The sequence below is a fragment of the Coccinella septempunctata genome, chromosome 9, assembly GCF_907165205.1.
Source record: "Coccinella septempunctata chromosome 9, icCocSept1.1, whole genome shotgun sequence".
Taxonomy (NCBI): Eukaryota; Metazoa; Arthropoda; class Insecta; order Coleoptera; family Coccinellidae; genus Coccinella; species Coccinella septempunctata.
The window spans coordinates 6,928,344-6,943,975 of NC_058197.1; the positions used below are offsets into that span (position 1 = coordinate 6,928,344).

At 37.0% G+C, this 15,632-nt stretch overlaps 1 protein-coding gene and 1 non-coding gene across 3 annotated transcripts in view; both read left to right on the plus strand.

Moving 5' to 3' along the window:
• LOC123320405 (apolipoprotein D-like) overlaps positions 1-15,632 on the plus strand; it is a 37,995-nt gene that overhangs the window by 18,744 nt on the left and 3,619 nt on the right. For both annotated transcript variants that reach the window (XM_044907723.1, XM_044907724.1), the window contains exon 2: positions 5,247-5,469. In XM_044907723.1, coding sequence (XP_044763658.1) covers positions 5,247-5,469 — 223 coding nt within the window. The remainder of the gene's footprint in view (positions 1-5,246; positions 5,470-15,632) is intronic.
• Positions 9,247-9,319, plus strand: Trnai-gau. The gene has a single exon. It is a non-coding gene; the product is annotated as a tRNA-Ile (tRNA).

Genomic DNA, 15,632 nt, shown 5'->3' on the forward strand with positions numbered 1-15,632 from the left:
GAGTTTTGATGAATTCGCTGATCTTCTTGATCTCCGACGATTTTTTTTAAAGGACCCTCTCCATCAGAAATATTCAAAAATTGTGAACATTTTTATCATAAGAATCCCAATAACACATCAATCTTAGAGGTTTTACTCAAGGTATGGCACACTGTTGCCACCAAATCGGCTATTTAACGATACAAAGATATACTGGGTGTGCCATTTGAAATAAGGAACTAGAAATCTAATTCCGGCATATGACCGGAGGTTGCAAAGGTCTGAAAATATTTAAGGGGAAACCCTCATTGTCGAGAACCCCAACATAACAATTTTTATTGATTAACTTCTCCGAAAAAATTTAATTTATTTATTTTTTATTTAGTTTAAGTGTCTCGACTTCAAAGGTCATTGACACGGTTACAGTCTATTTTTTAACTATATGTGTACAATGTAAAATTTCAAATCTGACGGTACAGTTGAGTTGCCTTAAGGTAATTGATCAGATTTCCGAGAGCTGGCAGCAAAAACAACTACCTCATAAGTTACCAAAGGTTTGGTTTGGCACTTTGGCTCAACTTTATTACCAAAACTTGAAACCGCTCGTCTGCCGGGCGTGAGTGGTCGCCTTATGGGATAAAAAAAATTGAAAAGATGAGAAAAAATCGATTGGAACTTCCTAATAGTTACCAAGATGAATGTTGTGTCAAAATGGTCTAGGATCTTAACTTACTTATAAATTATTATCCAACCAGTTCCTCACATTTCTATGAAAGTGGGCTGGACAACCGTCAAGTTGAAACCAAGCCGCTAATCTTGATTCTACTGGAATATTTTCCCACATATTTGCAAGCTCTGCCATTAGAAATTGTAAAAAATTTTCACCACTAACTCGTTCTGGTAAGAAATAGGGTGCAAATAGGTGATTATTATAAACTCCAAGTCAAACATTAACACTAAATTCTTGGTCGAATGGGATGTGGATTTTCGTGGCCCATACATGCTGGTTATGAAAGTTTACCACGCCCCGACGACTAAAACACGATTCATCAGTCCATAATATAGTACAGGGTGGACCAAAAGTCCGTTCACTTTTTAAACAATGATAAAAACAAAACTAGATGAATGCTGCAAAATCTGTTTGTTTATTATTAAAAGAGACAAGTAGGGATTTTATTTTTTGAATATTACATCATCCATATGTGACCCTTGTCCCTCACGACACTGTTGCAACCTGGAGCGAAAATTTTCTATCACGGCCTTGCAGGTGTTTTCTAAAATGTTTTGGATTTCTTCGCTGATGCGTTCCTTTAATTCTTCAAGAGACGCTGGGTTGGTGTCAAAAACTTTATTTTTAAGGTATCCCCAAAGGAAAAAATCCATTGGGGATAAATCTGGACTACGAGGTGGCCAGTTAACGTCACCTCTTTTTGATATCACTTTTTGACCAAAAATTTGAATTTTATAAGGATGTAAATGTGAATCTTTGTGGAGAATACGAATTAAAGATGTTCTTGGCACATTTAAGACACTTGACCGCTTTCGAGTGGAGAGGGTAGGCTGTTCGCGAACGGATGTTCTTACAGTCTCTACGTGTTCGGCATCCCTTGAAGTCCTAGATCGGTCGGATCGTGGTTTATCCATTGTCGAACCTGTCTCCTCAAACTTGTGTACCCATTTTCTAATCAATTGAATTGATGGAGCTTCATTTTAATGCCGTAAGTTGTAGTGAGCGCAAAATTTTCGTTGCGCTATAGTCGGAGAATCGTTGTTTCGATAGTACTCGCGTACGCAGAACGCACGTTGTGTTCCGTTGAATGGCACCATGGCACTGAATTCCCATAGGCTGCTCTCGAGTTACGTACCCCCTCCGCCCCACCCCGCCTTCGCTGCTCGACGTAAGTACTGTTTTAAAAGTAAACGGACTTTTGGTCCACCCTGTATTTAAAAAGTCTCTATTCTGCTCAATTGAACGAAGAATCCATTGGCAAAAAAATAACCTTCGCTGTTCATCACCTTCTCGTAAATCTTGGACGGGTTGCAAGAATTTTTGACTTAGAAAATCGAATTGTGCGAGCTGCTATTCGACTGCTTGTTGTTGGATTCCTATCAAATTCACGAAGTATCCTCCATGGCACACTTTGCTTTCCACAATAAAGAAATTACAGTCTTTTATGGTTATGCTTGTATTGAAACGAGTAATTGGAAACCAAAACTGTCATTTAAGTTTTCTAATCAAATTAATCTACCCTAAAAATAGGAGAAAATTGCTACAAAAACGCTTTTTATTGCTATATCAAATTTTGGCGATTTCTTTATGCATGATAATGTGTTTAATTTTTTTAACCGGAAACGGTGCCTCGTACAGCAAAAAGTCAAGAGACCGAATTTGCTCCAAATTGAATAAGGAGTTGAAAAGTAATTTTTATTGTCGGAAAAACCAGTGGCGTATCATTTTTTTATCTGAAAATATTCAGTCCCGCTGCAGTACGGACGCCACTGGTAGAATAGAAAAGAAATGATATTATGCAAAAAGTGCTCCTTGACGCTCCAAACCTATGTCTCAAATTTCATAAAAATATTCCGAGCAGTGTGAAAGTTATTAATAAAAAACATTTTTTTTTCTATAATTTTAACACCCCGTATCTCGGAGAGGAAACATTTCTCGACATATGTTTATATGACAAACTAGGGCTTATTTTTGATGTAGAATACGTGGTTTAAATTTCTTGGTTACGATCTGGACCAGCCTGTATTTGACAGTGTCTGTTTCAAAATAGCGACCACCCCTGTTGGCAGACGCTTACGATTTCAATTCAGTTAGACCATTTTAACACAACATTCATCTTGGTAACTATTAGGAAGTTCCAATCAATTTTTTCTCATCTTTTCAATTTTTTTTATCCCATAAGGCGACCACTCACGCCCGGCAGACGAGCGGTTTCAAGTTTTGGTAATAAAATTGAACCAAAGTGCCAAACCAAACCTTTGGTAACTTATGAGGTAGTTGTTTTTGCTGCCAGCTCTCGGACTATTTGTGGAGTTGTGAAAAAATTTAATTAACCATCGCCGTGAAACTGTATAAGCGTGTATAATATAAACCCAAGAATATGAATATTTCGATCTGACTCGACCTGATTATGAAGGCAATATTCATTTATGTACTCGTATTTCACGTGGAATGTAGGTAATTATAATTCAATTCTGCTTTAAATATGATTGCTTACAGGTGTATGAAATAACCTGAAAAAAATTCGCATTCTGTGAAAACCGAATTCCTTCTTTCAATATTCAAATAATTAGAATCGAAAAGAAAAATAGCGCATTTGAATATCTTCAAATGACCACCTGCAAACTTATAAAAACACATGTCGGCATTCTCTCTATTGAATAAAAACTGCCACAATCTTGTCAACTTGGTAATGCAATTCTTGTAAGGCATAGAAGAGCCACATATAATATTTTAAAAATACGTAATCATCAATTCATCCTAAATATGTGAACGCCCAGTTGAACATGAATATGAATATTCGAAAGCAACTAATATTTCAAGACATATTTCATGTAGTTATAGAACACTCTGTAAAAGTTTGAAACTGAATAAAATTTCTTTTTGAAGTCGGAATTAGGTGAAAAATATTCCTGAAATATTAGGTGGCCTTCTCCTACGCCTTCGTATAAGTCACATATTCCCATTCGTGAAATAATTATTTTCCTATACATATGAAATCGTGCTGTAGAGTAGAACGAGAAAATTATCGTTTCGAAGAAATAGAAGCGGTAATTTTTCGATCGAATACAGATTTTATAACAAGAAACTCTTATTTCCAACAGTTTTCTAGAAAAGTGCTTAGTGCTCGCAAAATCGTGCTTAGTAATCGCAAGCTTTTTGTGAAAAATCGGCGCTTAGAGCTCGAAGCACTTTTTTTCAGTGCTCGGCACAGCTCTGCCTTCAAGTGAAGAAGAAACACTTTAAAGGACTGCCAGTTCTTCGTAAATATGCTCTGGGGGAGTATGGTGCTTCCATGGCTATATAGAGTATAGACCAAAGCTCGAGCAGTTGATCCAGCGTGAGCAACCTTCCCCATTCGAGATTCAAATAACTGAAAATCTTGTAATTCTTTTAGCGTTAAAGCAAGTGAAATATTCAAATTTGGGGGGCTGGAGATGTATACCTAGTTCAAAACTACCCTGATTAATATTATAGGTAATGAGAATGTTTAGATATTCATTCTTCTTTCTTGTTCCTTCAGGCTTATCAATATTGAAGTCTCCAAGATCACTATTTGCGTATTCTCATTTTTTATATTGTCCAGTAAAAATAGGTGTTAATTGTTTCACTATGGCTTTTCGATTGCCATTTTTGTATACAACTATTGAAATGATATTCTCGCTACACACTTAATTCAATACTACCTTTTCTTATCTTATCTGCTCTCACATCCCTCTTCAGAAACATAGCAACTTCTCCATGTTCAATAGCCTTTGAATAAAGTTTGACTCTCTGTGTGATATCACTTATGCTGAAATATGTAATTCAATTTTCCTTCCGATTTCCAATGTTCTGTGACGTCATTGAGTATTAATTGTATATTATGCAATGAGTATTACTGAATACTCAAAGGTACTTTGATGTTTTTGTTTTTTCTATTATTGTCTCTTCCAGTTGCTTTACACAATTATGTATCTAGTAATCTGACACTTGGATGTAGAACAGTCAAATAATCGGGAACCGCTAATTTATCCTTAATACAAATTAAGTTTTATTTGTTTCTTGCTGTGTATTCGAAATGTTCTTGAGGTCTTTCCACAAAAATTTGGGAAATTGAACTCTCTGAAAGTATACCATAAGGCCAAAACTTTTTGTCAATCAACAAGTATACATTTCCTGTGATGGAACCCCCACACTGAAAGAGGAATTATTAAATTGGGCACTTTGGCTGTATGCAACTCTGTTCAAAAGATCCAAGAAATTGAGTATTTGCTACGTTGAATTAACCCGCATAACATAACAACCTTGAAACATGACACATCATCATAGTCATCAGATCTGATGATTCCCTTTTTTTGTGAACATAAAAGTTATCCAATGAAAATTATTTTTGAATTTTATATTCAATACGAAACATGAATGAGCTCTTGAGTTGATTTTTTGCAATGCACTGAAGCGATCACTAACCGCTGTTGCATTATCGAAATCTGTTATTATTTATATAAAATCATTTATAATGAGAGCATCTTATCTCCATAAAAAAATTTTATTTCAGATGTTGGGAATCTGGTACGCTGTTGAAAAGACTGGCACAGCTAGTTCCTGCGTAATGTACAATTTCTCAAAAACTGATGAACCTTACGAGTATGAGTTGGTGCAAACAAGTCAGCACTTTATTTTAAAATACACACCCATAAATCATATCTACAAATACACGGGCCGTCTCACTGTGCCCGATCTGAGTACACCAGCTAAGATGTCCGTTAAATTTCCATTGAGTAAGTATTCTCAGCAAATAAGGTTGTATTGTCTGAAAAATTTTCCGAAGAACACGCAATTTAAAAACTGTTGACAAGCTGTGCAAATTTTCTCTTTCATGTTCTAGAAATATTTACTCTCTGAAATGATTACAGCAACTACCTACCTCATAAGTACCTCTCCTTTCATACTTAACGTCAATCACAACTATAAGATATAATTTCACGAAATTTATTTTCAATTTATATCCGAGATGACTAGAAAATCTTTAATCTCTATCATAAATGTGATGTTTGTTTGTTTGTATGTTAAGGCGGCTACAGACGGCATGGCAAGCCTTGGCCAACGTTTGAACGAACGTTGTTTGCGATATTCATGCACCGACGACCATACACTCGACATGATTATCTTGCCAGTATTTCGAGGCAAGTTTTTGTTCGAGTTCTTTGCAACAATGCCACCAAAGACAGATACGGGTAGTAGTATCTATACTCGATAAATAGGTCAAAAAAAAGGCCAACATTTTTTCCATCGTTACCGGAATCTGGCAGAATGTGGAGGATTATGATGCTTCAAAATTGTTCGAATCAAGAAAAGATTACAGATTATGAATCGCCATTGAAACGACAGGATAATATCATCACCATCGTCAATTTCACAAGCATCAACTGCAAATTGCGAATCATTTTTGCTTCCGAAGATTCGGAATTCGCTCCTTTTCTGGCGAGAGTGCTGAATTCCAATTGTTCAATTCATTAGTCCACGAAAATAAAAATCTTGCACCCATACAAAAGTTTCAACTACTGAAATCTCATTTAAAGAACGACGCACCTGCAGTTATATCAGGGTTACAATTGTCAAATGAAAATTACGATTTGGTTTATCGAGCTCTGAAATCGCGTTTCCAAAATCCACGAATGTTTGCAACCATGTATTCGAATAAAATTTCGGACTTCAAACCGTCAACAAACAATTCTTCCCATCTCAAAGAATTCCTAAATTATCATCAAACTTCCGTCAATGCTATAAAAGCGCTGAATATTAAAAACTCATCAGATTTTTCCTCTTTTTCTTTTTCTATGCGAAATGTTGACCATTACACAAGAAAAGCGTTCGAAGGTCAATCATCGGAAATCCCTGAATATAAAACATTAATAGATTTCGTGACACAAAAATGAAACAAAAAACGTTTTAATTGCCAATTCTTCATCAACAACTCAAAATCAAGTTTCCAATCGCTCAAGAAGCTCACCTCATTCAAGAAAGTTTCGTTGTCCGAATTGCAATGATATTTATCCCATTTTCGCCTGTCCCCTGTATATAAATATGACAAGACAAGCCAAATACGTGTTTTTGAAGAGTTCGGAACGCTGTTCAACTGTCTTTAGGGCGTTGATATCACCCCAGTTTCCTCCTAGACAACGAATCCTCTCAGTCAAGTGTATCCCATCTGATATTCCGCAGAATAATGTTGAGTATATAGCTGGAAGTCGAGTCCTAGATTCTGATTCGGTAACTTCAAAGGATGTTATTAATTATTATCACGTCAACAAGAAATCCACCTCTATTAATCAAGTGCTTCTGGGCACTGTTCAGGCAAGACTCAGATCCGCTAACGGTTCAATGATATCCATTAGAGCTGTTCTAGACTCTGGATCGCAGATTTCATTAATCAGCATATTGTCAAGAAACTAGCGTTTCTGTTAACATTTCAATTTCTGATATGGCCAAACAAATGCTCAACCAGTAGATTGTATCCTAGAACGGAATCAGAATTCCTACATATGCAAGCCATTGTGTTACCTGAAATTACAAATAAAATACCTTCCAAATCGTTGAACAGTTTCAACAATTGAATTTGGCTGATGAACCATTTCAAGTCTCTCAACCGATAGATTTGCTGTTGGGCGCTGATACATCTTCACTCGTTTTTGATCGCGACGGCCGCTTTTCAACTGCTGAATATCCAACTGCCGTAAACACATTTTATCGGTCCCATAAAAGAGTCGCTATCTCAAAACAAATCGATTCTATTAACCCAATCGACTCTAAATGATCAGATTCAAAAATTTTGGACATTGGAGGAAGTTGCAGATAATTTTATTCTGAATCGTACGAATGATTACACGGGTTAATACCAAATTTGACTTTGACTGCAAAGCATAAAATTTCGATAGTTTAGATCCTAATTAGACGAAAAAAAAAATATATGGCATGAAAAAGTTTGCTTCTGTGTTTAGGAGACTGATTCAACGATATCATTTACAATAACTACAAGCAAACAAACCTATGGCTTGTCTTGATTTCAAACTAGAAAGTCAAAATATGCTTCATAGGCTTCAGAGAGAACGTGAGATGTCTTTAATTCGTATTTCACGTCACGAATTATAATAAATTGTCTACATATAAAACAAAATGCATCAGCATCGTATTTACACTTTCTTGGCGACATTTGAAGATTGTCTGGGCTTGTAAACAACACCAGATCGTTGTTTATGACTCGAGTGCCCTCTAGCGGCACCTTGTAAACATAAACACCCCACTTTCATCGCGCGGTCATTTTGAATTATTAAAAATTATTAAAAAAATGAAGAGTGAGTATTAATACTATAACTATCAAAAAAGCAAACTTTATATCAAAAAAAGGAATTTTCTTTTCGTGTTTGTGCATAATTAACCGGAAAATCCTAATATAAACGTTAGGACAAAGAACGAAAATTTTTTTGTAGAGTCGTGTTATGTATAGAAACATCTTTTTTCCACACTTGACAAAATTGGTCGATATACACTCTGGCGAAAAAGTATCCGGAAATTCTCATTTATATAGCCCGCCTTGAGTATTATATTTTCTTGTGATGATAGTTTAGTGTCTGAAAATATAATGAAATGAAAGGTTTAGCGGCATGCAGACAGGAATTGAATTCTGAAAAAAGTACCACCCAGAGCAGGATTCGAACCTACGACCCCCCGATTACCGGTCAGATACTCTCCCAACTGAGCTACCCGGGCTGACGTGAGGATCCATCTGCATTGTCTGGCTACCACTATCTTCAGAATTTTTTCAGAATTCAATTCCTGTCTGCATGCCGCTAAACCTTTCATTTCATTATATTTTCAGACACTAAACTATCATCACAATTTATATTTTCGGCTTAATTTGTTCAATGATCGGAGGTTCGCATCCGATCCTCGCTGATATCGCTATATGTCGACGACCCACCGGGAAATGGATATGTTGAATCCCGAAGATCATTGAAAGCGAATGTGTATCCCCTCCACCTATAACATTTCCAATCGCTTCCGAACGCCGGAGTTCGAAAGTGATAATACTAACATGTGAATTCTGAAGATAGTGGTAGCCAGACAATGCAGATGGATCCTCACGTCAGCCCGGGTAGCTCAGTTGGGAGAGTACCTGACCGGTAATCGGGGGGTCGTAGGTTCGAATCCTGCTCTGGGTGGTACTTTTTTCAGAATTCAATTCCTGTCTGCATGCCGCTAAACCTTTCATTTCATTATATTTTCAGACACTAAACTATCATCACAATTTATATTTTCGGCTTAATTTGTTCAATGATCGGAGGTTCGCATCCGATCCCCGCTGATATCGCTATGTGTCGACGACGCACCGGGAAATGGATATGTTGAATCCCGAAGATCATTGAAAGCGAATGTGTATCCCCTCGACCTATAACATTTCCAATCGCTTCCGAACGCCGGAGTTCGAAAGTGGTAATACTAACATGTGAATTCTGAAGATAGTGGTAGCCAGACAATGCAGATGGATCCTCACGTCAGCCCGGGTAGCTCAGTTGGGAGAGTACCTGACCGATAATCGGGGGGTCATAGGTTCGAATCCTGCTCTGGGTGGTACTTTTTTCAGAATTCAATTCCTGTCTGCATGCCGCTAAACCTTTCATTTCATTATATTTTCTGTATGTTGGTAGGACTGTCCGTAATTATTATGCCAAACATGAGCGCGACATTTGATATTTGTGCATGATAATTAAAGAAAATGCAGGCAGTATCTATCTCTATCAATATAATTTTTTTCATAGTTATGTTCTTGTTGGTGTTGTGAATGAGTATACTTTCGATATAGGTATATGTATTTATGTTTTTTTTTGCAGCTGTATACAATTCATGTACATTTTTATTTTGTTTTCGACTTGCCATCTATCTTATAATGATGATGCTTATAATGAATTTAATATTCATAGATAAAATACTGTTCTGTTTAAATAACACTTTATTAAAAACTACAGATACACTGAACTGTCGATATCAACTGAAGAAGCTTAACGCAGTCTACTGCATTCAACACACTCCAATGTTTCTGTTCGTATATCTGAATCAGACACTTTCATAAAATCCTCATACTTCATACTCTAAAATGGCTAAGGAGGGTGAGAAGGAATGTGAAGAAGCGCTGATAACCTCTCCACTTCATGTCACAACTGACTTGAAACTTTTTTTGAGTTAGACCCGTTTGCTCCAAACTCACTTAGTGTTCAGTGTCCCTTAAAATGAACCCTTAACTTGAATTAGGTACGTTGCACCAACTGTTAAGTGATATTGAAATGGCTAAAGCTAGACTTAAATTTAAGTGCTCCTGTAATGCCCACTTAGGTATTCAAGGGCGGGATTCTAACCTAAAATAATTTGTTGAACTATTGCAGAACTCTTTTTGATGGATTTTGAAAATTGAATGAATTCATTATTGTAATGCCATCAGACTTTTTTAATTTTCAATTTGGTATCACAAATCATACTATAGTTAGCAACGAACTCTTTTCTTCTGTTGAGAAGTTGAGTGCCCTTCGTAATTTACCACTACTTACTTGGCAATCATTCACCGTATTCGTACTAACAAGGGCAATAAGGACATTTTCTTCACGTTACTCCTCAACATTAGTAAAACAAATTCACACAAGACCTTACAAAGAAAGTGTTGTACTTATATAAATTAAGGTACCTTTTATTTGACAATCATTATCATTATCAATATTAAAGCTAATTCAACAGCAAACAGTTGTTACTTTTTGATATAATAATTCACCTGAAACTGACTGACAGGACAATAAAGTTAGGTTAATGAAATGACAATGATCATCGGCCACCGTCCAACCAATGTAATGGTTTTATTGGATTAGGATAAAGTTGCACCAAAATAAAAAACAGAAATATAACTAGCTATAAAACTTGAGGACCCCTTACTTAAGATTCTGTTAAGCCACAGTCGTGCAACTGGGAATAAAATAAAGCGTCCATTAACTTTAAACGACACTTAATTTAAGTACTCGTTTTAAGGGGTATTGCTGCAAACGGGCCTCAATCAAAACACAAAAATTTTTTAGTCATTGATTTCATCGAGGCTTGTGTCAAGATGTCAACATGTTCAGAGCAGATATTTCTCGTTTCCTGAATAACAATAATAATAAATTTATTCAATCCATTCGAACACTACAAGTGTATAGGGCAAGTCAGTAAAAATAAACTAAGCAACTAGGGTGTCGCACAAATATTCCTGTACAGAGTAATGAATTGCATTCACATCTTTAGGTTCTATGTTTCAGTGGCTGGTCGATTAAGAGGTCGGCTCAGTACACGGAAGGTTGCGGGTTCGATTCCCGTCGAGATCTAGGTGTTGTGTTGTCCTGAGTGTTGTACTGTTCCTTACATGAGAGACTGGGTGCATGGCCTAAGTTGCCGAGCCCCTAATAATCAAATAGTAATAATAATATCAGTTCCTTGTTTCAGAGTTGTGGTGATCTGACAACTTCAACCAACTAGATTAATTTTCCTTAGCATATAGCAAACATTTAACATTTCACAAGAAGTCAATGGGTGGAGCTTGAACATTGCACGTATGATTCACATCACGTATTGTGACAGAAATATCTAATTAAATGTTCAATATCTGCAATTTCCGTAATCTACTATTCAACTGAAAAAATGTCAATGATAATAAATACAAATCCACTAATAAAAACCACGACGTCAATAGCATTTCTCACAATCCCCCATATTTGTTTACGTCTCTGCAGCGCCCTCGACGGTAGTTGAAACGTCAATGGTGTCATACACTTTCCATGATCTTAAACTGATACATGGCAAATAAAGATTGAAGTTACAGATAGGTTACGTGGATATCATGGAGCGAGAACATGACATTTACAAAATGTGGATATGTTTTTCAATTCTTCATAATAATTGTCGTTCGGACTTTGGAGATCTCATCTTGTCCTCTTCATTAAGGCTCACGAACCTACGGCCGAATAGCCTGAATTCTAGTAAGAATGACCAGATATTGATTGCGATTTCTCTCTTATATCGAAATGGTCTTGACAACACAACAACAGAAAGATGTTAAAGATATCATTCGTGAATCATTCAACGATAAACTAATCTTATCAACGCTGGCACATACTGTCGCTAATCTGGTAATTGATAAACTGGATGAGAAATGGAATTCCCTGAATGAGAAGATTGACATTGTTGAAGCTGAATTGAACGTTCTTAGAGAGGAAAATGTGATTTTAAGGGAGCAGCTGAATCATTTTGATCAGCAGCGTCGTCGCAAGTGTATAAGGCTGCTCGGTATGGAAGAGCAAAAAGGTGAAGACCTCTCTTCAGTTGTCAAAAAAACCTTTTGCGAAAAACTGAAACTCCAACGAGGTGATGTACAGATCGATCTTTGCCATAGAGTGGGATCTGATACGATGAGGAAGAGACCCATTATTGTACATTTTTCTTCACTGCAGTCCCGTAACACTGTCTTCAAAAATAAAAGTAAGCTGAAGGGAACTAAGCTGGTCATTGCTGAGGATCTGACAAAGTATAACTACTCCCTTCTTAAACGTGTTATGGAGAGGATCGGGGGTAGGGATGTCTGGACTTCGAATGGAAAAATTTATGCTAAATTTGGTTCTGGAAAGATGCTCATAAGATCTGATGTTGATTTGGTTAAGTTGGGTGGAGGGAGACTGGAATCCGTTGTAGCAGGAGGAAGCACTGGTTCGGGCGAATAAGGTCCAATTTTATTTATTTTTGTTATTAAATATTTTTTTTTTTTTTTTCTCTCTTTCATTTTCTCTTTATATAGTATCGATTTTTTTTCTTACTCTTATCTCATGAATGGGGGATCAGAACCTATGCTTACCGGTGCCCACTTGAATGTTCGTTCGCTTTCTGCCAATTTTTCAGAGTTCGGAAATACAATATTGAATCATAATTTTGATTTGGTTGGTGTTACGGAAACTTGGCTTCGTGCTGATGAAACATTTTCATTTGAAATTGAGGAATACAATTTTGTTCATAATGACAGAACTACTAGGGGGGGAGGCACGGGTATCTATATAAAAAAGAATTTACACTATCGAGTCGTCAACTTGGATCTTAATTTGGAAAATACATGCATTATACTTGAACGAGGAGTTAAAAGAGTGCTCTTCTGTGTGATTTACAAGCCTCCTAAAGTTGAGGGAAGATTGGGTACTCATGTGCTTGTTGATGACCTAGAAAATCTCACCATGGCTTCCTTGCCATTGGCTGATAATCTTATTGTCGTTGGGGATATGAATGTCAACGTTTTGGAACCTGATTCTTCTGACTCATCTTCATATCTGAACTCACTTCAAACTTTTGGATTACATCAGTTGGTCAAAAAGCCAACCAGAAAGCGTGCTTTGCTTGATCATATTCTCACAGATAAACCTGAGCTGTTCAAATGTACGGATGTCTTGGACTGTCACTATAGCGATCACGATATGCCGATTTTTGCCTTGAATGGTGGGTTCACAACTGAGCGAACTGAACGATACGCAACTTTTAGAGATTTCACTCAATTCTCCTTTGAAAGTTTTCAGGAGGAACTAGCTAGCTCTGATCTTCAGGCGATCTTCGGGATACGTAAGATCGATGATAAAATACATTATTTCAACTCTGTTATTTTAAATCTGTTTAATAAACACGCCCCATATGTTTCTAAGCGCATCACGAAACCTCCTGCGCCTTGGTTGAACTCTAATATTAAAAAGCTAATGAAGGAGAGAGACGCCGCCAAGAGTAAATTCAAGAAGACAAGATCGGAATATCACTGGAACGCTTATAAATTGCTCCGAAATTCTACCACTGAACTTATTCGAGTTGAAAAGAAAAAATATTTCTCACATGTCTTTCGTGGAGCTGATACAAGTGTGATGTGGAAACAGCTAAAATATTTGAATATCAACAGAACGAAAAAGCTGATTGATGTTCCTGACAGTCTGACTAATGTAGATGAGATGAATGATTACTTCAATGGTTCTCAAAGACAAGTTGATATTGGGAAGTCTGAGAAGGTGATGAGATTCTACGACAGTAACTCATTCTGTGAGTTTGAGGAGAAACTTGAGTTCCATTTAGTGGACGAAGACATAGTATCTAAGTATCTCTGTGAGATCAAGTCGGAATCGAGAGGTATTGATGATATAGGCTCGCAACTTCTGAGATTATGCTGTCCGTTTATATTGCAGTTCGTTGTCCACATTATAAATAGTTGCATTGTTGAAAGCTACTTTCCTGAATTGTGGAAGAAGTCGATCATCTTACCTATACCCAAATCTTCTAAGGTTGAAAGTTATGGGGACTTACGTCCTATAAGTATTCTTCCAACTATGTCTAAAATCTTGGAAAAGGTATTGGCTGTTCAAATCCGGGAGCACTTAGACAAGTATAGTGTGATTCCACAGGAGCAGTCGGGTTTTAGACGGGGACATAGTTGTACAACGGCCCTACTCAAGGTGACTGATGACATCTTGACCGCTTCGGATAGGGGATTGATAACAGTCCTTATTTTATTGGATTACTCGAAAGCATTCGATACGTTGGTGCATGACGTCCTATTTTCTATTATGCGCTTCACAGGTTTTTCATCGAGTGCCGTGGCTTTCATCAAGAGCTATCTTTCAGATAGGACTCAGCAGGTCAGGTTTGGTGATGTCATTTCAGATCCCTTGAAGGTTTTGCTGGGTGTTCCTCAGGGATCGATCTTGGGACCGCTGCTATTCGTGCTTTATACTCATTATATGATTACTTTTTTGAAGTACTGTCTTGCTCACTTTTATGCGGACGATACACAGCTATACTATAGTTTTCCTCAAGATCAGTTAGAGCAGGGCATTGCGAGAGTGAACGAGGATCTCAAAATTATGAGTGAAATCGCTGAAGCTCACCAGCTCACTTTGAATCCGTCCAAATCAAAGGCCATTTTTTTCGGTAATGGGGATATCTGCAGTGCCTTGAGTCTGAATGCTGAGTTGAGGATCGCGAATGTAATGATTCCGGTAGTAGATTGTGTGAAAAATCTGGGTCTGTTCTTGGACCATAACTTGCGGTTCAGAACCCACATTGCATCTTGTGTCCAGAAGTCTATAATGAGTCTGCGCCTACTTTATCCGCACAGACGTTCCCTTCCTAGAGATTTGAAAGCTACACTCTGCAATTCATTAGTTCTTTCTGGTTTTAACTATTGTTCGGCAGTTTATTTTGCTTGTTTGGATCAGGAGACTATCGGAAAGGTTCAGAAAATTCAGAATTCTTGTCTTAGATTCATCTATGGTATCAGGAAATTTGACAGAATAAGTCATAAGCTCGATGAAATCAAATGGCTCAATATGATGAATAGGTTCAAGCTTTCTGCACTGGTTCTTTATCACAGGGTGTTGACGTCTGGAATCCCTTCTTATCTCCATAGGAAAATTAAATTTAGATCCGATATACATAATCTGAATATAAGGAATCGTGGCCTCATCTCGTCCCCTCCCCATAGACTAACGTTATTTGAGAGATCTTTTTCATTCAATATCTATAAACTCTACAACCAATACATTGATTTCCGAACTCTTTCCGTGTCTGCTTTTAGGTGTCGTGTCTTTGATCAATTATTCACTGAACAGCGTGCGCGCCGGTAGGCTGGTACATCGGGGTCTTATTTAGTTTTGTTGATGTTAAAATTCTTTCTGACTTATAACGAGTCAATCTTTGATATCAAGTTTTCTTATTTTTTGTGGGACTCAGTGCTTTGTATTATGAATTTTTTTTTTTTGTATTATGAATTTTAAATAACTTTTTTTATCAGGGTTTGAGTGGAAGAACAGAGGGCATTCACCCATCTGAACTCCGCCCTGTGAGTGTTGTAATT